Source organism: Camelus dromedarius, chromosome 10, assembly GCF_036321535.1.
Source record: "Camelus dromedarius isolate mCamDro1 chromosome 10, mCamDro1.pat, whole genome shotgun sequence".
Lineage (NCBI taxonomy): Eukaryota > Metazoa > Chordata > Mammalia > Artiodactyla > Camelidae > Camelus > Camelus dromedarius.
In genome coordinates this window covers 68,631,852-68,656,940 of record NC_087445.1, presented here as the reverse complement: position 1 = coordinate 68,656,940, position 25,089 = coordinate 68,631,852, and the positions used below count along the sequence as shown (strand labels likewise).

At 39.4% G+C, this 25,089-nt stretch overlaps 1 protein-coding gene across 4 annotated transcripts in view; it reads left to right on the top strand.

Annotated features, from left to right (window-relative positions):
* The window catches only part of DENND1A (DENN domain containing 1A), a 470,496-nt gene that overhangs the window by 210,463 nt on the left and 234,944 nt on the right, over positions 1–25,089 (top strand). For all 4 annotated transcript variants that reach the window (XM_031450416.2, XM_031450417.2, XM_031450418.2 and 1 more), the window contains exons 6-8: positions 6,707–6,776; positions 11,692–11,772; positions 15,638–15,691. In XM_031450416.2, the coding sequence (XP_031306276.1) occupies positions 6,707–6,776; positions 11,692–11,772; positions 15,638–15,691 (205 nt within the window). The remainder of the gene's footprint in view (positions 1–6,706; positions 6,777–11,691; positions 11,773–15,637; positions 15,692–25,089) is intronic.

Here is a 25,089-nt window from a genome sequence, read left to right as displayed (position 1 = left end):
AGTCTTTGAGAGATTGATTTCTGGAGGTGTCGCAGCTAGTAAGTATCAGAACTGAGATTCACACAGGGTTCTTTGACTCCCCAAGTGTTCTCCCCAGCTGCCATGCCGCTCTGTTTTTGTTTGTTTGTTCGTTTTTTTAATTTGGGGGCTTTTGGTTTTTTAATATGAAAGCTTTAAATACTGGATGCCAAACAGCCTTAATCAAGGGATGCTTTGTCATCAAATGAATCTTAGCAAAATCTGCTGACAGGAAGAAAGAAAAGAAGGGCTGCCTCTCTTACAATGCCCACGATGGAGTTTTAAGAACTCCTCAGGCAGTGGAAGTCACCGAGAAAAACTGAAAGACTGTATTCTGCGTCACTCTTTTAGCCTTAAACTTTTCATTCCAGACGTGAGTAGAAGCAGACCTGCCACAAATCCCCTAGGGAGATACTGTTTCATTGTCTCTTCTAATATAGTGGTACCTGCGTGTTTAAATTTAAACTTCTTATTATAAAGTACTTTTCTTTTTATTTCTCTTTCATTTTAGAGCCAGAGCATTTTATTTATCTTTTTCAAATAACGTGTATAACTAGGTTATATAATCTAAGATTTTCTCTTTAGGGTAGCGAAGTGGACACTGACTCTGGTAAGGTTGAGATGATCCACTGGGCTACCCTCAGAATGTTGCTTCTCTTTACCTGGCCTTCTGGATCCCTACCAACTACAGAATAAAAGGGAGACCCATTGGTTTGGCACATGAGAGCCCCTCCAGAGCCTGGCCCTTCTGCCTCCTGCCTCGTCCTCTATCCTGCAGCCTGCATACCCAACTCTCCGGTTATTCCAACACAGTTCTCAAATCAGGCCCAGTGGTTCAAGCCTGCAAGCCATTGCTCATGAGTTTTTTCTGCCTTAATGCTCTTTATCCCCGACTCCTTCCAACCTTCTTCCCATACACTGAGAACAGCCTCTTTCAGGACTTAGCTGAAGCCCATCCTCTGTGTGATGAGTTTTGACTCCAACGGTTGCCATCAGCTATTCTCTCCATTGCATGCTTCTCCCTATAGCCTTGGCTTTAAATTTTTTACTTTATTTTCTCAACTCATGTCATTATTCTGTATACTGTAGGTCTACTTGTGGTTGTTTTGATGGGAAAAGAGACCTTTTGGATTCTCTCCTATCTTATTTTAATTTTGAAACAATAACAAACATACAAAAAAATTGTGAGTATAATACAAATGCCCCATTTGGGAGATGTTGCCAAAATAATACCCAATAACCTGAATACTTCAGTGAGTATTAAAATTTTTTTTTGCATGACAACATCACAGTGATCAAAATCATAAAGTTAGTATTAATCTTGATACATTAATACCATGTAGTACTTGGACCCCCTCATTCATGTGTGTGTGTTTAAGTATATGTGTGTGTATGTGTATGTATAAAGGATATAGTTTAGAATCACATGTTGCATTTAGTTGTCATCTTTCTTTACTCTCTTACTCTGAACAAGCTCCTCAGTATTTCCTAGACTTCTATGAACTTGACATTTAGGCTATTAATTTGTGGAAGGTCCCTCAGTTTGAGTTTATCTGGCGTTTCCTGAGGAATTAGGTTCTACTTTCGTGGCAGGAATATGACAGAAGTATTCTGTGTTCTTTACATTTCATTCTACTAGTTGGCACACCATTTGTCCTATTACTTGATTAAGGTCATGTCTCCCAGAATTTTCCATTCTTTTTCCCTTTGTAATTCAAAGGTGTACTAGAAATATCCTCATCCTATCCTCATCAAACTTTTAATATGCTTATTTATACCAGCATAGACTGGTGATTTCCTATTTTATTATTATATAACATCATTATTTGTTTTGATGCTCAAATTGTCACAGATTTGGTCAATAGGAACCTGTCCACGTTGGCTTTTGTGTCCTGTTGGTATGTCCTGATCATGTGTTGAGCGATACCTTTTTTTTTAGCACAAGGTATTTCCCAGCCCTTGCCCTGGAGTCAAATATTTCTTCAAGGAGCTCTGGTTCCTTTTAGTGGAGAATGGTACTTAGAAACCAGGATCTGGGCATTAAGCATGTGAATTATAATTGGGATATCTCTGCCAGGCCCCCTCAGTGGCTAGAGCTAGAGAATGTATGTATCTATAATGTATATATACACATGAGTACATGCATACACTTGTATTTATATTTCATTTATCTGTCTCCACAATTTCATAGTTACATCTAATTCCAGTTAGACATCATGGGATTCATTCTTGTTTTCTCCCTATCCACATTTGTAACTCTCTTCTCTGATGGCAGTAAGCTTGGTTCCCATTGTATATTTACTTACTTGATCAGTCTCAATCTGTTCCCCTATGTGTAACCAGTCTCCCTCTGTTGTAGCCCCCTTCCACAGTGGCTGCCCTCCTCCATCCCATCTGGACTCTGGCATCATAGGCAGGGCCATCACTGCCGACTCCTCTTGCCACAGACATCCTTCTCAACTGCTTGGACTCTGCCTGGCCACCCTTTGTGGGTGCCCTCCTACCCACTTGGGCTCTGACATCCCAGACTGGACTGCCTTCCAGATGCTCTTTTTACTCCTCTTAGGTTCCAACACCAGTCTAGTCAACCTCTTTTTACTGACATAGATGCTTTCCTTACCTAGTGTCAGGCCTTGTCCCTACTTAAACACTCTTCTTGCCCTTCTTGAATTCTGACATTCCAAGCCAGGCTACTTCCTGTATGGACACCCTTCTTGTCCTCCTGGAGCCCCGACTTTCCCTTACCAGGGAACCCTCCTCACCCGAATTGAGCTCCAAAACTGTGCCATATTGCCCCTGCAGGAAGATGTCCTCCTCTCCACACTTTGCTCTGACAGCCTGCTCACGGCTACTCTTCCCCTAGGTGGCCCCCTTTCTCAACTTGGTCAGCCTCTGCCACCACGGCCCCCATCACACACACACCTTCTACCTTGCTTGGGCTCATCTAATGGCTTTGAATTGAACTGTCACCAAGAGAAGTGGGAGAGCTTTTTAAAATTTGTAATGGTTTTCTATTCTAATACTTAGGACACTGAAGTGGAATCCCATCATACACAAACTTATTCCAGGTCACTCATACATGTGTGGGAGTGATTATCCTGACAGTCCATTCAGTGGAGTGAGATTAGAAAAGTGAGTCATCTGTCCTTAGTTGGGCTCAGTTTCTAAGTTCAGCCGGAGGGTAAGCAGCTCACCAAGCTGACAGGTTTGAACAGAGTCAGTTTTCATTCAGTAGGTCCCCCAAACTCAGGCCAACTGCTTTGTATCGAGACAAAATATGTCTGCTGTACATTGGGGTCAACTTATGGGCATTTTTACAGGTGATTTTGACCGTGGGCCATTTGACTAGATGTGCTATCTCTGGAATTTGCCCCTGCACATCTTACAAAGGCTCATGATGGTCCACATCAGTGAGGCCATGTGTATAGGAATTCTTGGGTGCTGCCTGAGCTCTTCTCCTACTGCTTCACACAAAACAAAAGCCTCTTCATTTGACTGTCAGGTCGCGGAGTGAGGACAGAGCCTGGGACAAACTGACTTGAGCCACGATTTGGCAAGAGAAGCTTGGATCAAGGCTTGTGCCTGGGAAGCAGGCTTTTCCCCATCGAGGCTCTGTGACTGGGTCATGGTAATGCACCATTGTAACTTAATAATTTGAACCAAAGCCTAGGCTAAATAAAGCATTTGGGAAAGCGTTCCAGCTGCCCCCACCCAAACTGTTACTCTTTGTTGTATATGTCTCTTTTTCCCACTTAGGACTGTGGTCTTCTTGAGTGCAGGGACCCTTAGTGATTTGGATTTTTGGCCCCATCCTTGGACTGAACCCCTACCACAGGGTGATGCTCTATGTTGTGAATTCGAGCAGTTGCATAAAGGTAGCAAGTAGAGTGGGCCCCAAGACGTTTGGAACTCCTTTAGCTGTCCAGGGGAGGAGCGGTGTAATGGAGTGTTTGTTTCCTGTCTCTGGATCGTGAAGTCATGTTTACTCCACGATGACAGACAAGCCCAAAATGGAGTGGAGGGTCTCTATATCCTCACCTGCACCCTCGTGGGCAGCATGAAGCTGTTGTGCCAGCGCTAATGAAGCAGCACAGGAAGCGCCACTGGATAAAGTTCAGCTGTGAACCCTGGCCTCCCAACAGGGGAAAGGAGGGAGCCTTTGAAGAAGAAGACAGCTGGGTTTTGGTTTCACGACCTTAGCACTGCCATCACTAGATATTCATCTGTCAGTGCACAGGGGACAACATGTGGGGAACAGTTGTGTCCGGTCAGGCTGAAGGGAGAAAGAGATGGCTGATTTCCAGAGCAACTACAAAACCTCCCATGGCTGACGGTTCTGTTGAGTGTAGCCAAAAAGAATCGATTTGGTGAGGTCCAGCCTGAGCATGAGAACCTGGGTCTGCTATGGTCCAGGCAGTCGCACCCTGTCATCTCCTGCATCCTCACAGTGGGGGTGGAGGGGGACACTAGACCTGAGGTTCTGGGCCCAAACTATGTTGGTCTGTAGAAGCTGGTGGCCAAACTGCTTCCTATATACCACAGTCCTAAATTAATTTAGCAGAGAATCCACCCTGTCCCAAGTCACTTCAAGTATTCCTAAACTGACTTCAGCTTTTCTCTCATCTACTTGAGGCATGCTTTCCTCTCAAGAAAATATTTTCTCTTCTTGCTTCCCCCTCCGCCCCTGACCCGCCCCCCCCACCTCTTCCTGCTGGATTTAACTAGTGGTATTTTTTCTTTCTTTCAGGGGAAAAAAAGATATTTGTAATCCTTGGTTGAATTTGTTTACTAAGGAATCCTCTAATCTGAGCAGTTTTCTTCTGAGGGGATTTATTGTTCCTACTATAATGGCTTTTAACTCAGCCGAGGTTTATTTAACAGAGTAGGAAGGGAGAAACTTATCTCCTCCCTAATCCCTCTTGAATGTTTACATTACTCTGCCAAAGTAAATGCTGTGTAAAGTGGCAGCAGTCATTTGCTCTGTAATAATCAATATGCAGCTGCCAGAGCTGATTGAAATGTATTAACTTAAGTGATAATACTGTCATAGAAGTGAAAAGTTAAGTTGCTTATCAGTATATTTTGATAAGCTACTTAAATTTTACAGTAGCATGTGCCGGCTTCAGACAGACATTAATGATAGAGAGCTGTGCGCTTTATCTGTCCGCTCTATTGCCTCTCACTTCATTTATTACCCTCGGCGGTACAGCTGGTAATCTGTACAGGGCGCTGATTCCCCTCTGCCGGGCGGGAGGGAGTTGCCAGCATCAGCGCTCCACTCTATCAGTAACGGACACTGTTAGCTCAGCAGGGCAGATGTGAGCAGGACGGCAGGCACTTGGTACAACACTCTAACTATTGATGTCACTTTGGAAAGCATGACTATTTGATGTTGCTTTGGAAAAGTTTCTTACAGAGAACACAACCATTTAAATTAAGTGAAAAAAATTCTTAGGCACAGGGATATAATTCAACAATAATTCTATAGCACTAATGTGCCTCTGCCATTAGTCTTGGTTTGGTTGTATTTGTTCCAACCACATTGGGCACTGAGGGTCTGCCAGGCTCCGTGCTTGGTCCTCGGAAGACAAAGTGAAGAAAGATGTAATCTTTCCTCTCCGTTGTGCTCAGTCTGTTGGGAAGACAGACATGCCATTGAGGGCCACGTGGTATGTGAACTGTTATAATAGGAGTTTGCATGTGACCCAGGCAGCACAGAAAACAGGGAATTAGGGCATGAGAGGCAGGGGTGGGGAGGGGGTGGGAAGGATGTTAGGAGTATGGGTAGAAATCAGCTAGTCTAGATCATGAAGGTCAGAGGGAGTAAAGTACCAAGTGTGTTGTGCAAGGTCAAGCAGGCTTCAGGCTGCCTGGACATCATCGGAGTGAGGCTGCAGTGAGAGGAGCATGTATGTGGGGTGTAGGGCCAGGACAGCTGGGGACACAGTCAAGGACCAGACAGTGACGAGCCTTGAACACTGTCCTAAGAAGTCCTGTAGTGAGGGACACCATTGCAGGAATTTAATCCAATGTGCAACTTAGATTTGCATTTTAGAAAGACCATTCTGTGATCCACACAGAGGATGGAGTGCGGTCAGGACCAGGCTGTCATCAGAGTTAAGGGACAGGATGGTCAGGACGTGGTGAAGGGTAGTGTGGAAAGTTAGAGCTCTTCCTGCAGTAAGTATAGAGAAAGGCACATTATAGGTGGAATGTTTGATGCAGCAACGTGAATGGTTTCAGGCTCATGGGGCCTTTGGGACACCTCGCACACAGCAGACGGGGAAGTGCTGTATGTGTGTGCAGCTGTGTGTGTCCACAATCATGAGAAACTTGAATAGAAGCTTTCCTGGGAAGGGTGGGTGTGGTAGGAGAGGCCCTGGAGGGCTATTCAGAGATGGTTCCTGATTGCAGAGTCTGCTTTGAATTTCTTCTCTATGAACCTCTTCTAGCTCTGAGGCATGGGAATAATTTATAATGGACATTCAATCCTCTGCCTTACACAGGCAATTTTTTAAAATCCCAGAAATAATTAGCATTTTACCAGTCTGCGTTTCCAGCACAGCCTATGACAAGAAGGCTCTTCAGGATGTAGAGAGAAACTGAAATGTACCATCTTGAATTAGCTCCTGGTTAAAGTTTTTGACCTGCATACTAATATTTTGTGTGTTTCCTCTTCTTCCCCCAGCTATCTCCCCTGGTTCGAAGTATTTTATAAGCTACTTAACATCTTGGCAGATTACACGACAAAAGGACAGGTATTTGCCTTTTATTTTATTCTTCTTAACAAGTAAATTTTAACTTTTATGATTATGAAAGTAATACATGCTTTATATTTCACTAAAATGTTTACTTAAAAAGTAATGCATTCCCATTATGGAAAGTTTGGGAAATTCAGAAAACAGTAGGAAAGAAGTTTAGAATAACACTCCTGATATGTCTCCCTACCCCTAACCCCTCCAAATAAGTATCGCTAGCATTTTGGGGTGTTTTCTTCCATTATTTTTTTGAATTAAATAAATAATAAATAAGCCCTTAGCTTTCAGAGTTAATATTTACCATCTAATATTCCCAAGCAGCCCTAAAAGTTCATGACATGTATTAAATAATAAATTTGCTGAGGCACAAATTTGAATTGCTGGGGTTGTGAGTAAAACACTTAAGTGGCAAGTGACCTAGCCAGCTGTACCAAATTCCTGTTTCAATAGGGCTTTGTTGTGCTTTTACAGTAATTTTTTAAGGGTCTGAAAATCACTTTAGAAGTTCACCTCTACCTTACTGTACTTTTGGAAGAAATGGTATGCTAAAGTATCTTCCATGAATGTCAGAAGGTCAGCTGGAGCTGTATTTAGACTTTTGAAGCCCACGGTTTTCAGGTACCATAATTAATAATAGAAGCATTTCCCCCCATGCTAATAAAAACATAAGTCTTTTTCATGGTTGCATTTCATGTATCGTGCACCTTGGTTTACTGAAACATTTCCCTATTGTTGGGAATTTTTTACTATTTAGGATTTTTTTTTCACTATTATAAATCTAGTCATTAACATCTTTGAGCATAAAGCATTTTCTTCATTTTGGGTTGTTTCCTTCAGAGGAGAATCTCAGATGGGCCATTGTAAGGTCAGTAGGCATAAACATTTTTAAAACATTTGCCAAACTGCTTTCCGAAAGAATTATATTGTTTTCTTAAAAGATATCCTTTACTGGCAAAGTACGAGGGCCTGGGTCACCATACTGTCACCAATATCATTTGTTGAATTCATTGTTTACTTGACAAGTGAACAGTTGTCATTGTTTTAATTGCATTTCTTTGATTATTAGTGAGTTAAACATTTGTCCATACATCTAACTTCTTATATATTTTCCTTTTTGTAAATGGCCTAAGATTTTTTCATTAAAGTGATATTATTAAATGATAGAGAATTTTTTCCATCATATTTTCTATAGAACATTAGTTCTAAGAAATGCTCCATTCAAAAAGGGTACCATCGTTCAATAATATTGGGACTGGGGAAAGGGAAAGCTGTGTTTCATTTTTGTCTCCTTAAGATTTACATAATATAGGCTCTGAAAAGTCCTACAGTGTAGAAATCTGTGTTACTCAGGACTTGCCATCTTATGTGGTCCCATATGCTTTTATCTCATGGCAAATATTAACATTCTGAGATATGTGTTTCCTGGAACACACTTTGGGAAGTGTTGATTTGGAGAAAAGGTGGAAATTGTGTAAATAATGGATAAATCTTTAAGTTAGATTTACTCACTGGCAAATGTATTCCAGAGGCCACAGTAAATGGAAGGAATAACTGATAGAAATGGTTCCCTAGATCAGTACACTCACTCTGAAAGAATGCTTGGGTGTCAGGGAATTCTGTTATGAAAGAAGTGATTTATCCTTTGATGAATGAGTTAGGAGGCCACCTTGGGTCTATTCATCGATTTCTGATTCACAGTTTACTTTTGCCAAACATTTCAGTTTTTCATACAAACTTGAAAGCTGTTTTTAGTAAATAGAATTGTATAGAATTGTAGGTTTTAACAGTCTTAGAATTGAAAGTTTACTCACATTTTTTTCCTCCCGCTTATATACTCCAGGCAGTTTAAAAAAAAACAACCCAAAACTAATAGACTTTCAAAAGCACATAATGGGATGTAAGAAAGATTGAGTATGTACAAACTATAGGGCAGATATGATTATTACCCTGTAAAATTGGTGAGCCCATCCTCTGGACCATTGCTCCAGGTAGGGACCCTGCCTCTTGGAGTGCTGGAGACTGACATCAGTGATGTGTTTTAGTGGAGTCTGTTTCCCTTGTACAAAGGACTCTTTTTATTAAATTTATTCTGGTTGAAGGAATTATGACACAGATGATAGGTAGTCTGCCTACAACTGGCTTAACTGTTTGCAGGGTGTGGGTTATCATATTAGAACAGGAGGAGGGAGCTTTCATTTAAAATACAAAATCCCTTCCCCAGGTCCAAAAGTCATTGGGAACGTTGGGCAGGATAGGGAGACTTCAAGTTGTGGAGGGGTGGGGAATGACCATGATGGCTCAGCATGGAGTGTCAGAACCTAAGCTCTGTCTGGGTGTCTGTCTGAGTCACTGACCCAGCATGGTTACAGGTCCTAAATAGGGCAATGATGGCATCCCTGAGGAAGGGATGGCAGGGGGCAAGGAGGGCATCTGAGCCTGGCTGAGGGTGTTGGAGGTTGAGGGATGAGTCAGTTGTTTATGTGGGACAGTGGTGACAGTGGCTTGGCATCAGTTGGGCACCAGATGTCGGAACACCAGTGGGATCAGAGGTATCCACATGGAAAAGGGGACAGCAGCAGTGGCCCAGCACTAGGTGTTGGAGACTACAGAGACAAGGACATTTTTGTTAGTGCGGGATCAGAGGGAAGCAGGCATACGGCGGTAGCCTAGCACTGGCTGTCAGTTTCCGAGCAGGGCAAGAAAGCATCTAGGTGGGGAGGGAGGTAGGGGCAGTGACAAATGATTGCTTACATACAAGCAAGAAAATATATTAAGAAAATAGGGGCAGGATTTTTTGCTTCTGGAGAATAAAGTTATAAATATGTAAAGGGAGGAAACTGGAATAGTTCCTACTGTTGGATTGGAATTAGAGCCATTGGTATGAATCCTTGACTTTCAATATATGTGATAAATAAAGAAAATAGAGATGTTATTGTGTATTATGTGTCTGTGTGTGTGATATATTCCCTGGCTGTGTTCACTGAAAGGGTCTGAGCCAACAATACTCAAGTAGCAATGAGTACACCAAGGTCCCAAATCTTGGTTTCTAAAACCATTTTCTACTAAAAAGAGCCAGGACTCCCTAAAGAAATATCTAATTCCAAAGCTGGAGCAGGGAAAGTATAAGGTGAACCCAGAGTATCTTTTTGTGCCAAAGAGTAAGGAAATGCTCAAAACATGATGAAAATATGCCAGAAAGACACAGAAGTGAGCTTGAAGGGGCAAAGGGTTCCCACTGGTCATAGCTGGGACAATTTGAGCATCAAAACAAATAATGATAGCAAAGGATTATAACCTATTGAATAAAATAGGAAACCATGTGTCCATACTAATGTTAAATAAGTAAATAGATAAATTAAAAGTTTGAGGAATAGGTTATTGACACAAAGTATTACTGCACAAAATGCTTTCCAAACACAAAGGGAAAATGAGTGATCTCACAGTAGAGACATCAGATGAATTAGTCAATTGATCAAAGTGAACGTAATCAGAAATGGAATGAATTGAGACCTGATTCAGTAAAAAACATCAGACAAGTTACTCTACGAAATGGTTGGTCTCACTGTCAAGTTCATACAAAACTAGGAAAGACTCAGGAACTGTTCCAGACTGATGGAAGCTAGAGTATCACAACAACTAAAGGCAACATATGATTCTGAACTGGATTATTTTGCTATCAGGGACATTATTGACACAGTTGGCAACACTTGGTGGGATCTGAGGATTAGATGATTGTTTCAATGTTAACTTCCTGATTTTGATGATTAATTGCGGTTATGTAGGAGAATGTCCTTTGTATTTATGGATCATGAGGCATAATGTTGGTAACTCATGCTCAACTAGTTCAGGAAATAAAGTTTTTTGTACTGTCCTACAATTATTCTATAAATTTGAGGCTGTTTCAGAGCAAAATTATATGTGTGTACCCATGCATGTGTATTTTTCTCCTCTGAGAAATTTGAGTAATTCGTGACTTCAGATTGAAACAGGATTTTCATCCTCTTTTTCCTTTCCTTTAAATTCACTACCAAGGACTGCTGTGGAACAGTGGTGAGGGCTCTAGGCTTGAACACAGAAAACCTGTGATTAGCTCCTGGCTGTGCAACTTACCAACTGGCTGATTGGAGTCAAGTTACTTCACCCTTTGGAGCCTTAGTTTGCAATCTGTAAAGTGAGATAGTTGTGAGGCTCAAACAGCTAACACACGGGTACAAATGGGAGCTTATTACTATTTTATCAGTACAGAGAATTCCATAGGGTGGGAGAAATGGCTTTTTGGATAATTCTGTAAGCAATGTTCTTTTGAGCATTTTAAAGGTGAATCTGTTTTCACTTGAATAATTTGTATTGCTTTGCATTGCATTCTGTGGCTCCATTTCACTAATTAAAATGCACAGCCACCATCCTATATTGCATGCTGTTGTACGTAGTTCATTTTTAACTTTCCATAATTGGAGGCTGCTGTGTGTATCTAGTGAACACTCAATACAATTAATTGAGGGTAATGATGATGAAGATAAGATCTATAGTGACATCGTTATTTCTCCCCACCACCCCCGCCCTGTAAGCTCAGGTTGTTTGCATTTAAAAGTTGTTGCTATGGAGTTGAGAGGATAGATTTGCTGAGAGCTTATGGTATATGATCCATAAAAGGCGGTCATGGTAGGTGTCTCGCTGAGTAGAAAATGTCAAACGTGGTGTGGGAGGATCATTTGGCTCTTTTATTGAGCCATAAGCAGTGTCTTTTGTCCAACCCTACTTGAATATCAAACCTATTTCTGTTCTGGGGCCGGCACCTCCCCAGTTCCCTCAGTCATAGAGGGCCCACAGGTCACTGTTTGTCCAGACCTCCCTGCAGGTCTCTGACTAAGGTCTCAGCCTTGCTTTTGTTACTTAGGCCTTTTATTTATTTCAGGAGAGTCAATGGAATGAGCTTCTTGAAACTCTGCACAAACTTCCTGTCCCTGACCCAGGAGTGTCCGTTCATCTCAGCGTGGTAAGTGGGGGCAGAATATTAGCAATCACTGAGAAACGAGTCCATTAGTCCCAGTAAGAAAGCCTAATGGGATTGTCTGTTGTCATCTGCATCTGCCCCACCCCTCACCCCACCCCCAAATATTCTGAGTCCTGAAGGCAGGCCAGGGAGTTGTAGTTCTTTCTTTCTCTGGGATTTCCTGAGAAATGGACTCCAGACTCCCCTCACTCTGTCTGTCATCCCATCAACTAGCATCTCCTGGATGGCAGATGCTGGGCTTCGAATGGGATGGCTGTCCCCTGCCTGCCTCCTCAACCCCTGTCCTGGGCTCCGTGCCTCACGCTTTTGCCTCCCAGCACTGCTGTGCCTGCCCCTTTGCTGAAGCCCTTACTGCTGCCCCCAAACCTTCAACACCGCCTTTCCTCTGCTTACTAGAGTAACCCATATTCACCTTTCAGAACTCAACTCGGATTTTTGTTCTAGAGAAATTCTCCCCTAACATCCCCCCAAAGCTCAGCTAATGTTTTCTGTTTTGCCACAAGCATCTTTTACACTTTGCAGTACTTGGTCACACCGCATTGGAATCATCTATTTTCCTATCTACCCCCCTGGACTGTATGCCCCTTGAGGACAGAGACAGAGTACCTAGTAGTTCCTGGCTAACTTGTTTCTTTGAACTCTTTTATATACATGCCATGTGCTCTGTAGCATGCCAGCATGGAAAATCCTCTGAATTACAAATTAGGAGGTTTCAGTCCCCAAGTCACAGTTCTGCCAGTAACCCGAGTGATTTTATCAAAACCTATAACCTTATGTGCTTCAGTTTCCTCATCTATCAGATAAGGTATCAGATAAGGAGATCATTTCCATATTTCAGTTATTGAAATTCTCTGATTCCCCAGGTAAAACCCTTGTCACCACCTTCAACAGAATTCATACCCTTTGGCCAGCTGCTGATTATCCAGGGGCTCTTTTGTGAACATATCTTGTAGTTTTTGTGTGTGTGTGATGTTCAAATTGAAAGCAATATTACTGCCAATAACTAATAATAGATTTACTATTTACAAAGTTCCTAATTTATGCCAAGTATGCATCTCTAATGTTCAAAACAACTCTACAAATAGATATTAGCATTCTCATTTCATAGATGAGGCTTAGAGAGGAATAGATACTTGCTCATCCAAGGTCATGTGGTTAATAAGCGACACTGGGGCTTTTAAACCCAGGGCTGACTTCCAAGCATATGTTCTTTCCACTAGACCATGAGTGTTGAAAGAAAGGGAGGAAAGAAGGAACTGGTAGAGGGTTTTGTTCATTTTAACGGAGCATAGGAAGGAAAGAAACCTTGTTCCAGAAATTCATGTTGGGGAGACTGCCTGGAAAAGATGAAGAAATGAGCTTTAAACCTGCCCTAGTCATTGCTGCATAGCTAAACAACCTTGCTTTTGTCTCTGTCCCTTTTCCTAAGCAGCTTGATCTCACTGCTTCAGTCTGTAATGACATCCGACAGGTAGCTGGGGAGTAGCCTGGCTGGGTCAACAGCTGCTGGGGAGGAAGGGCCTCTTCTTCCCCTGAGTGGCTGCCAGGCCTCAAGGACAAGCCATCGCTGGGGCAGGAGGAACTGTTGAGAGGGTGCAGCTGTTTCATGCCAATGGTTTCTAGGAATGTTTCTGACCTCCTCTGGTCCCGGCATTTCATGGGCGATGGAGCAAGACAGAATCTCAAAGGACAGCCTGGGGACTACTTGGGTTTGGAATTGTGTAGGCTCACTATTTACAACCCACTGCATTGGTAAAAGCAGATATTTTCTTCTTTCCCGGTCACAAGGAATTCCTCTCTCCGTTTCTGAAGGGTTACTCGCATCAGGATTATAAAGCCTGAAATATCAATAAAATGGCAATCCTGGACTTTCTATCTTTAGTCACAAGAGAATATTTCTATGTGTCTGCTATAGGTGATTGAGAAAAATAGAAATGTAAACTAACAGTTGAGAGCAGTAATAATAATTTTCTATTAAAATACCATTTATGGAATGCTAGGTACTTCACGTATATAATATTTATTCTTCACAACAGTTCTGAACTGGTTATTATAATTCCCATTTACAGGTTAAAAAACTGAGATTCTAAGCTGTTAAGTAAAGTTGCCTAAGGTCATATAACTATTAAGGGGCTACCTTTGGGTCCCTGTCCTTTCTCCCTCACTGTGCCAATCATTACTCTGTGACTCCACCACCATTTGGACGTCCATTACTGGACATTTCCTGGGACTCCCTTCTAGCCATTTGGTATAGAATTTGGTATCTCATGGCATCAAATTTAACTTTATATTTTACTTTTACTATTTTAATCCTCATTGTTGAGTTGAATTAATTGTTAACTAGTTTCCAATTAGTTTTCCATAACTATTATGCTACATAATCTCTATTGCTATACTTCATAGACAGTGTTTTTGTACAAGTACACATATTTTGGAATAATGCATTGCAGAGTGTGTGTAAGTTATCTTTTTGTTTTGTTTTGTTTTTTACTTTCTAGTTTATTATGTAATTCAAATGGATTTAGCTATAATTTGCACATAAAAAGCACAGGTATAACAGTCTGTTATAGTGGAAAAGCACAGCTCTAGGTATGCAGACCTGGTTTCAATCCTAGTTTTGTCACCTACTAGCTATGTGACCTCAAGTCACTTAATCTCGCTAAGCCTCGATTTACTCATTTATAACATGGAGATAATATCTATCTTAAATTTTGCTGTGGAAATCAGAGGTACTAGTCACAAATTACCGGGTATAAAGACTTCTATGTAGCAGTTATTCATAAATGCCTGCTGAATACTAGACGAACAGCTCATACTATATTGTTGTTATTGTCATTATTGCAATTGTCTCCCAGACCTTTCATTGCAGGAAGCCTATACAACTCATTTTTCCAGAGATCTACTTATTTTGCAATTATCCAAGAATGGGAGGCAGTGGGAACTTCCTGAAATGTCACTTGGGGGTCCAGGTTTGAACTTAGGCCATGGCTAAGCTGACTTTCTCTGTATGTGACCTTTCTTGGCCTTTGCACAATCCCTTCTTTAATTGGCCAGCACCAGGCTCTTTCCATTCCTGCTTGCCATTGTTCTCTGAGTCTTTAGTAGCACAGAGGAGGTGTCATCAGTTCAGCCTGTTGTCATTTAACTCAGGGACACATGCTTGTTACATACATGGAGATGCCTCCTTGAAAGTTCTCTGAGCAGGTCAGGTTTTCAACTCCACTGCGTCTCTAGGTCCCTTCACTGGGATTTGTGCTGGAAGTCAGGAGGCTTATTTGCAGAGCGTACAGATTGGAGAGACTTTCTCCACTGCTGGCCATCTGTAATGTCAGTGTAGCATTCCTTCAGCTGGAGCTGTCCTTAACCTCACCTGGGCCTTTGGGGCAGATTTGGCCTGTGGCTTTTGGATGGACATAATCTCAGATGCTGAAATGAAATGGCAGGTTTGGTTGGTAAAGACCGTTCCTGAGTGAACCTAGTGATATTTGGTCCCTAGAGTCCACTTGCTTCATTGAACAATAAATTATGAAGCCAGCAGCTTTCATGTGTTCAGAAACCTGCAAACGTCATATGAAAATTTAGCCTTTCACCTCTTTGAGCTGTTCATTTGTTTCTCCCAAAGCACATCTCTCATAGAAAAGAACTCCATCTACCAAACTGGTGATCTAATGCATCTGGCTCTAATCCAGCGTTATCCAAAGGAAATATTCCATAGACATACCCTGTGAGTGAAAGTCTCTTTCTTCATCTGACTGAGGAATTATCTTCAGATCATTTACTTGGTTTCTGAATAATGTGCTTGTTCATGTTTTTACAGAAATATATGGCTTTTGTTTTTCCTTTTCAGCATTCTTATTTTACTGTGCCTGATACCAGAGAACTTCCTAGCATACCTGAGAATGTGAGTACTTGGGTGGGGGGGTGAGTTAAATTTTTATTCTTCTTTGTTTTTTTACTTATTTAAAAAAAAAAGGATATGTTTTCCCTTTATAAAAGGATTGCAACAATGGGTGGGAAGGGACAGACTGAGATTTCAAAATGTGGAATAGATAAACAAGATTGTGAAATACTCAAAAAAAAAAGTAATGCATTAAAAAGCAAAACCAAATAGAGAATATTTGAAAAGTATAGGAAATATAAAGGCAGAGAGGTATGGATTATTTGTACTTCTCAAAGGTAATCACCTATTAACATGGTAGTGTCTCATTGTAGTCTTTTTAGAATGTATTTTTTACATACTTAGAGTCACCTATTACGTAAGCATTTTGCCATTTCATTCATAATCATTTTTGCTGGCTACATAATATTCAATTTGCTATGCAGTTTACTTAGTTATTTCCTCGCTATTGTGCATTTTGGTAGTTTTCAGTTTTTACTGTTGTAAATAAAATGTTTCTATATAAAGAACTTTCCATATAAGAATTGCTTTATTGGGGTAGATTTACTCAAGTAGAATTATACTTCTACTACATTTCCATGTTCACTGTTAAGAGAGTAAGATAAAGTATTTATGGGAAGAAGTGTGAGGACCCCCACCCCCACCTCTTAAAGACTTTGTAAACTTGAGTCTGAGGAAGCAGAGGTTAATGTTTGCCCTCTGAGCAAGCTAAATGACATAGCTAGCCTAGTCTTAAGGCATATTTTCAAAATGTTTTACTCAGATTATAAATAGTACTATGTAGAATTATGTACAGAATCACCACCACTAAGGCACTTGGTTGCTTTTTTTTGATTGTGGCAAAATACACAACATTATATATAACATAAAATTTACTGTTTTAACCATCTTTATACGTTTCATTGGTAAACACATTCACATTGTTGTACAGCTGTCACCAATTTTTTCATCTTTCCCAACTGAGACTCTGCACCCATCAAACAGTCCTTTAAACAACAACTCATTTTCCTCCTCCTTCCATCACTTGGCAACAACTGTTCTTTCTGTCTCTAAGAATTTGATTACTCTAGGCGCTTTATTTAAGTTGAATCATACAGTATTTGTCCTTTTGTGTCTGGTTTATTTCACTTAGCATAATGCCTTTGTGATTCATCCATGTTGTAGTATGTGTCAGAATTTCCTTCCTTTTTAGGGCTGAATAATATTCCATTGGATGTATGTAACATACTATGTTTTGCTTATCCATCAATGGACACTTGGGTTGTTTTTACCTTTTGGCTCTTGTGAATAATTCTGCTATGAATACTGGTGTGCGGATATCTGTTCAGTCCTGGCTTTTGACTCTTTTGATATATACTTGATTGCTTTTTTAAAAATACTGGAATAAGTCAAGTAAGCAATTTTAATTAATGAAGTTAAGCTATAGTGTTATGATTAGGTAACAGTCTTAAGCTGGGAATGTCAAGTAAGCAATTTTAATTAATGAAGTTAAGCTATAGTGTTATGATTAGGTAACAGTCTTAAGCTGGGATTGTCAAGTATATCCACAGACTTTATATCTGTGTGATCAGGCTCTGGTGGAAAACATTGCTTCTTTTTTGACAATAAGTAGTGAAAAATTCAGACCACAGTTACCATTTTACCAACAATAGGTGATGTTTATTGAGTACTACTGCTTGCCAAATGATGTATTCAGTGCTTTACCTGTATTTTCTCATTTACCTCTCTTAACAAGTTTTGATGACACAATTACCCTAATTATTATTTTATATAAGGAAACAGAGGTCCTGAAAACTTAAGAAATATATATTTAAGATCCTATAGCAAAGAAGTGGTAGAATTAGAATTCAGATATTGATCTTTCTGATGCTGGAGACTGAGCTCTCATATACTGTGCTACACTTTGAGCCCTTAATTTTACCTTTTATCTCTCAAACAATTCCATAGAAATGATAAAAGAACCATAAAACTAAGGAGAAAAATGTCCATGTAATGGCAGAAGGAGCCGCCATGAACTAGAAAATTTAAGAAATTTCTGCAACATAAAGGAGATGATTATTGAGCAGTCAGTAAGGTATAGACAGTGAAGGATCCTTGAAAAGAACTAGAAAAGTCCAGGAGAAAAAGCAGAAGCCAAGGGTATGCCATGAAACATTTATAAAAATTGATTATGTGCTGATCACACTGAAAAAATCAAAATAGGAAAACTCAAACTCTTACAGGCACTGTCTTTTATTACAATGAAATAAAACTATAAATTAATGATAAGCAAAGATTTTTTTAAATATCTACTTGAAGTAGTGGTTGGGTCAAAGAGGATAAAACATTGAAATTGGATATTATTTAGATATTAATTACAATGAGAACACTACAGAACAAAACCCTGAGAGATATGGCCAAAACTACACTTTGGAAAATTCATAACTTTGGATGCTTTCTTTTATTTTAAGTAAGAAATTTAGAAAATAATGAAATTGATTTTCAGTTCAAGATAGAAAAAGATTAGTAATAAAAAAGCCAAAACTAGAAAAATAAATTACAATTTAATTAATTAGAAAATAAAGTAAAATTGAAAAATAAGACTTAAAACCTGAATTTTTTAAAAAGATGATAAAATAACCTTATCCAATAAATCATAAACTTATTCCATAAATTTGAAAAGTGTGATAATAGAAATTTTTCTAGAAAAATATCACTGATCAAAGCCAACCTAAAAAATAGGAAATATGAGGGGAGGGTATAGCTCTGTGGTAGAACACGTGCTTAGCATGCATGAGCTCCTGGGTTCAATCCCCAGTATCTCCATTAAAAAAACAAATAAATGAACCTAATTATCCCCCCCACAAAAAAAATAGGGAAATGATTATGGATTCATAACTTGAAAAGGTTAATAAATCTCTATTGACCATCTCTACCACTTGCTGCTGCAAATGTATCAGATTTAGGTGGTTATATAGGCATGTTAAGGGTCAGATTTTATTACTGTTAAACTGTTCCAAATCATAGGAATGGTATGTATATATATGTGTATTATACACAAGCAAAAGAAGAATCATTGTAATCCCAGAGAAAGTCACATTCTGAGTTTTTCTTTCCTTCCTCTTGGTGATAGTAGTAGTTTTCAAATTGTGCTACCTGGAACCCTGCCTGAGGTTGCTTTGGGACGCTGGAAGACCTGAGGAAGATAGATATTTGACCCACCCGGGCATGGATGCTCCTGCTTTATTCAGAGCAGGTTCCTTTCTGTCTGCTTAAGTTGGGAATTCAGTAATACTTTGTTTGAGATAAAAGCGTTCTTTTGATTTTTTTTTTTTAAAAGCTTAGAAGCTACGTTTTAAAAAACACAATGGGGATCGTACCAATTGTATACCTTTATACCTGTTTTTTCTAATGACAGTGTATTATGAACATTTATATGTGTTATTAAAAATTCTTTACAAATACCTTTGTTGTAAAAACATTAAACAATCCAGCAGTACGTATAAAAAGAGTGAAGGGCCCCCCCATTACCACCATCCCTGCCTTACTACCTCTCCCCGACCCCTGGTCCCATTCTCTATCCAGAGTTTGGTAAGTGTCATTTCAGACCTTTCTCTGTGAATTTACAGTGGTATATATATGAATGCCTGTGTATGTTGTAGACATTTTTTAGACATAAAACATAGTGTTTGGCAGCTGACTTTTTAAATGTATTCTCAAAACTGTTCATCTCTATTTACCTCATCCTTTTTAACTGGTATTTTAATTTAATGGTATTTTTATTCTTATGAAAGTAATACGTATTAATGGCTTTAAAAAATCATGTAATATCACATAATTATTGATGAAATTTCCAGATTTTCCATAATTTCCATTCCCCAGAAGCAGCTGTTTTCACATTTAAAGCGATTGTAGTATTTCTCTCTACATTTTTAACTAACATGCTCATATTGCTGTATCTTAGTTGTTCTGTTTCAGATAATACCTATTGATTTTCTTGTGGAAGATGAGAGCTTAGGTCTTTTTCTACTTATGATCCCCTCTCACCCAGAAACACATATACATATAAAATAGTTTTTGCTCATTCACATTTCCTCTCCCCCAGCCTTTCTCTATCTTCAGAAATTTTTTAATTAAACCAGCAGTTAATGTTTACATTTCAATGAGCATGCTGAATCATATCATAGATCATGATATGTTTTCTTTCTTATACAATTTGTGTCAAATAAGAATTCCTGGATTTCACATCTTCCTGTTTATTTTATTTCCTTATTTTGGTGACACATTTTCCAGCAGTTTCCTGACACATTGCTGTATGCAACATTTTTAGACCTTGCATGACTGAAAATGACTTTATTTTACCCTTAATAGGGTTGGGAATTACCTCAGAATTTTGAAGACGTAGCTCCATTGACTGCTAGCTTTCACACTGAAATGTAGAAGTCTTATGCCATTCTGATCGCTGAATTTTTTTTTTTTTAAGATCCTTTATTTATCTCTAGGATCTGGAAGTTGTACAACAATTTGCCTTGCTATGGGTCCATTTTCATCTATTGTGCTGGCCATTTGGTGGGCCCATTGAATCTGGAAATTCATGTCCTTGAGAGCATGGAAATGTTCTTACATTATTTCATTGAAAAAATTCTTTATTTTTTTCTCTTTTCTTTCTCTGGGGTCTCTGTCATGGGATATTAAACTTCCTGGTGTTGATTCTCTTACTTTGTTAACTTTTCTATTTTCTGTTTCTCTTTTGGTCTTCTTTCTACTTTCTTCAGTTAATCTTCCCACCCTTTCAAATTTCTTCCTTCTGCCATTATTGTTAATATCCAAGAGCTTTTTGATGTTATACAATAAATAAATTGTTTATTTTTTAATGGCATCTTGTTTCATGGTTACATTTTTTTCCTTATTTCTTTGACACTGTCATTTATAAATTTAAAAAATTGTTCTTCTCTTTGTACTGTTTTCTTCCTCAACAGTCCTCTCTTATCTTTGTTTTGTTCTATATCTTCGATTGTAGAGGCCTGTCCTCCAATAGCTGCCAAGTCGTGTTTAAGAGTGAGGCACTCAAAAGCTAATTAGAAGCTCTGTGTTCATGAATGGGGCTTGTTACCTGATGGGCTTTCCTGTAGATGATGGCTTAGAAGTCTGACTACCGGGGAGGGGGTAGATTTCAAACATCAGTATCAGAATCTTTTCTTTTGGACTAGTCAGTTTTCTCTTGAGAGTGAGTGTAAGCTTTATTACAAGTGTTTTGGAAGCTGAGTGAGGTAGTAGGTTATAGGATATGAACATTTAGCTGTATATTTTAAGCTCCCCTCCCATTTTTTATTTAATCCTTCATCCCCTGTCCTCGGCTATACCTGGTGTCCCCAAGCCTCTCTGTTTCAGTTCCTCTAGAAAGTAAACATTTATTCTTTGGGAGGGGTGCAGAAGGCCAGTTGACTAGCTGAGTGAGCTGGGAGAGGAGAATCTTGGAATCTAATTACTCTTATTTTTATTGGCACCCTTCCCCTAGCCTTTAGAGATGCTGGGTGTCTCCAGTTCCTGAACTTTTTTGGAGTTCTGTGGTGTGAGTTGGACTTGATGCTTGCTGCCTTGTCCCCCAGCTCCAGCCTTTTCTGGGCTGCCAAGTCTGTCTGCTTTAGTTTCTAAACCTTGGTTGGCACTCTTGACACCTTGAGCCAGATCATTTTTTGTTGTATGGGATTTTCTTATATGTTGTTGGATATTTAGCAGCATCCCTGGGCTCTACCCACTGTAATATGGTAACCTCCCCCTCCACCACACATACACACACTATGTGACAACCAAAAATGTCTCCAGACATAGCCTGAAGTCCCTTGGGAGCAAATGACCCAGGTTGAAAACCATTTCTTTAATAATACCTGCTTTCTGGTTTCCAAAAATTTGACATCTCTCTTCCATTACTGTCTTTTCTCCTATTCTTTGGGGTTTATGTCTTATCAAATTATTTCTCTGACTTTTCCTGGCAGGGGGTATGGAGGTTGCATGGTATCAGGAGAGAGAAAAGACAAATACATGTGTTTAAATTACCATTATTTTACTGGAAATCCCTACGTTTTAATTACGCTTCACCTACTAACATTTAGATTGTTTCTAATGTCTTGCTATTATAAATAATGTTATAATCACAGTTATTGCCTAGGTTAGGTTCATATTTATTTTTTATTTTTAAGGACTGAGAATTCCTTAAGAACTTTAAGGTGCCTGAAAGTCCTGATAATTTCTCAATTTTCAAAACCACAATTTCTGCAACTAGAAGTAGTGTAAGGAAAAAATGATTCTGTTGTCTTCATAGCCCCACCTCCAATTCCTATCTGTGCTGTATGCCACCTCCCCTGCCCCCACCATTTAAAAAATTTGCATTCCCTCTGCTGATTTTGCCATTAATGAACCAGTTCCCTGTGTATGACCCATTGTCCCCTAAATCCTCCTTTGCAAACCAGTAAAAGGCTAGCCTTGTTTGTTTCTAAGCGGGAATAATAAAAACAATCTGCCAGACTCCCAACATACATGGTTCCATTTAAATCCTTATAGCTACTCTGTGAGAGGTAGACGTGAGCCCCATTTTACATATGGGGACCCAGGGCTCACAGGCCTGAGGTTATCCCAAGGTCTGCTTCCAAGTAAGGTGTAGTGACCTAGGTTTGTAAGGAACCAAAGCATTTTGTTTCCATTACACCTCCCCCACCTCCCTACAGTTGACTTTTGATATTCATGAGGGATAAGTCAAAGAAGTGATTTTTCATATTTCAGTATGAAATGAAACAGGAAAGCTTTTCCTCTAAGGAGAGTCTGAACTTTTGTAGGACCAATTTGTGTGATTTTTTGACATAGAATAACTATTGAGCTCTAGCCATGTTGAAATTTGCATTTTAATCTCTTGGTGATTTTTCAAGGATTAATTTAAAATGACTAAATTGCTGCTTTACAAATTGAAACAAGCAATAGCGAAGGGGTTGTGAATACGATGTAGTCTGCTGTAGTGGAAAGAACATGAATTTTGGAGACGGCCAGACACTGGCCTCCACCACTTAGGGACCTTGGGCTTCTTACTTATATTCTTGAGCCTCCTTATCTAATAAAGAAAAATGGGAGGAACAAATAAAGTATTATGTGTGAAGTTCCAAGTTCAATGCCTGGTGCAACAGAGGTACTGCTTTTGATGGTCCTTGGTCCTTTCTTTCTCATCTTCCCTTGGCTTTCCTAGAATTCTGGTCCTAAGTTCTCTTCAGTTGTGGCTGGGGGCTTGGGAACATTACTTCTTGGAGCTTGTCTATTCGAGGTTTTTGCTGTCATCATTGGTTGTGAAGATCAACACTTTTCCTTTCATGGAGTATGTATTTGGCCACAAAGTCTCCTAGCAGGCACCAATGACGCCAAAATTTCTGAGGCTTGGAAATGGTGCAGGGAATAGAGTCCAGGACTGTAGTGTTTGTAATGTGGAGATTTATGAACTCATTGTGACTTTCAAAAACAGTTATTATCTTCTCTTAGGGGCATAACTGAACTAAGAGTATAAGCAAGAAAAAGGGTAAAAGGACTTTGGGATATGGAACTTGATTCTGTCACTAGAAGCCCATATTCTTCTGGGCAGCTGCAGAGAAGGGGTAGCGTGAGAGAAGGAAAGGGGCTAGTATTGACTGAACGCCCACTGTGGATCAGATCAGGCACTGTTTCTTATATCCTGAAATCTTCACAGCAGCATTACAGTGCGGTTGTTATCCCTGTCTGAAGAGGAAATGAAGCCCAGAGACAAGAAGTAATTTGCTCCTAGTCACCCAACCAGTAAATGCTAAAATCAGGAGTCACACTCAGTGTGATTCCATCACTGAGATGTTCCTGGGTCCTGGGACTCCACTCCCTGGCTCCCAGTACCTCCCCAAGAAATCACTCACCGTAAGTGTAAATTATGTAATTATTGTGTGAGTATATGTTTAATATCACCTCTCCTTCCACAAGGATAGGGATTGGTATTTTTTCATCACTGCAGCCCCATAATTAGTACTGCACCTATAACATAGTGGATATTCAGGTATATATTTATGGAATGACTGAATGAATGAATGAATTAGCAATGTAGTCACCTTCAGGAGAAGGAAAAATAACAGTTCCTTTCACTTGGCTTTTGGGCCAGTGAGTCTGTAAGACATTAATGAAAAGCAAATACAGAAAATTAGTTCTTTCCACTTTCAGATCCCTGTTGAAGTTAATTCTCATTATTTCTACAATTTCTGTATAAACATATTTTCTTCCTTTTCACTGAAGAAATATCACTATGTAATTGCTCTTTAGGGTTTTCTCTGTCTATCAAGATAACACATGTAGGAGTGAATTTTATACAGGCCATAATTAAATGAGCGTAAATCTTTACAAATTTTAAACAGTTGACCTGCATTTTTTTTAGAAGTCACAGGTCATGAACAGATATGTATTAATAATTACATTGTAAACTGGCTGTAGAAGGGGATTTTTTTTAGTGGCCAGGTTTTGAAGTTTACTTTTGATTAATGGAAAATCATACAGACCTTCTTTTGGAATATTAAACAAACCTGTCTTAATTATCTGGCCTGTGTCATACCAAGTGGTTAATGATGCAAGGAAAGTATTTAGAATGGACAGTTATATATAACATTGCCCAGACTCTACTTTGTCAAAAGATGCACCATGATATAGAAAAGATTTATGAACTCATTGTGACTTTCAAAAATAAACAAAGTTGAAGTGGAAGTAAAAGACCTATTATCAAGTACTGAGATTATAGAGAATTCCATTGTTGCTGTTAAGAGTTGTCAGGTAATTGTTTATTCTAATGTTTTTTTTTTCATTCGCACAGAGGGATAAAAGTTGACCTCCGGGTAGACTCTGCTTTCTTTCCTATAATATACTTTTCTGATTTGATTGCTTATGTGAGTTTGTGGGATTCTTTCTCAAGCAGATAATTTTAGAATCCAAATTTATAAATCCTTTTTTAAGAATCCCACACATCTAAAGTAACCTAAATTCTTCTTTAAAAAAAAAATCAATTGAGGATTTTAAAGGTTTACATTATGGTAAAATAATCTGAGCTAGAGTTATTTCAGGAAAAAAGACCCATGGACAAAACCAAGCCTCTTGCCTTAGAAGCTTCCTCCAGACACAGTACAGTAAGTCTTTATCATCATCTGTACTGTGTATGAAGCTGAAAGTCACAAAGACTAATAAATGACAGATCGTGGGGCGGACTAGCATCTGTTTCGAAGGCTCCAAGGAGTGCCCAGCTTAGAGACTGTTCTTTGGTTTGGGGATTATCTCATTTCCCTAGGGTACTGAACTTAAGACGCTTTTTCTCTAAGCCTCACTATATCCTCTCCCATCCGGAGCCCATCCCACCCCCCATCACCACACCCATTCCCACC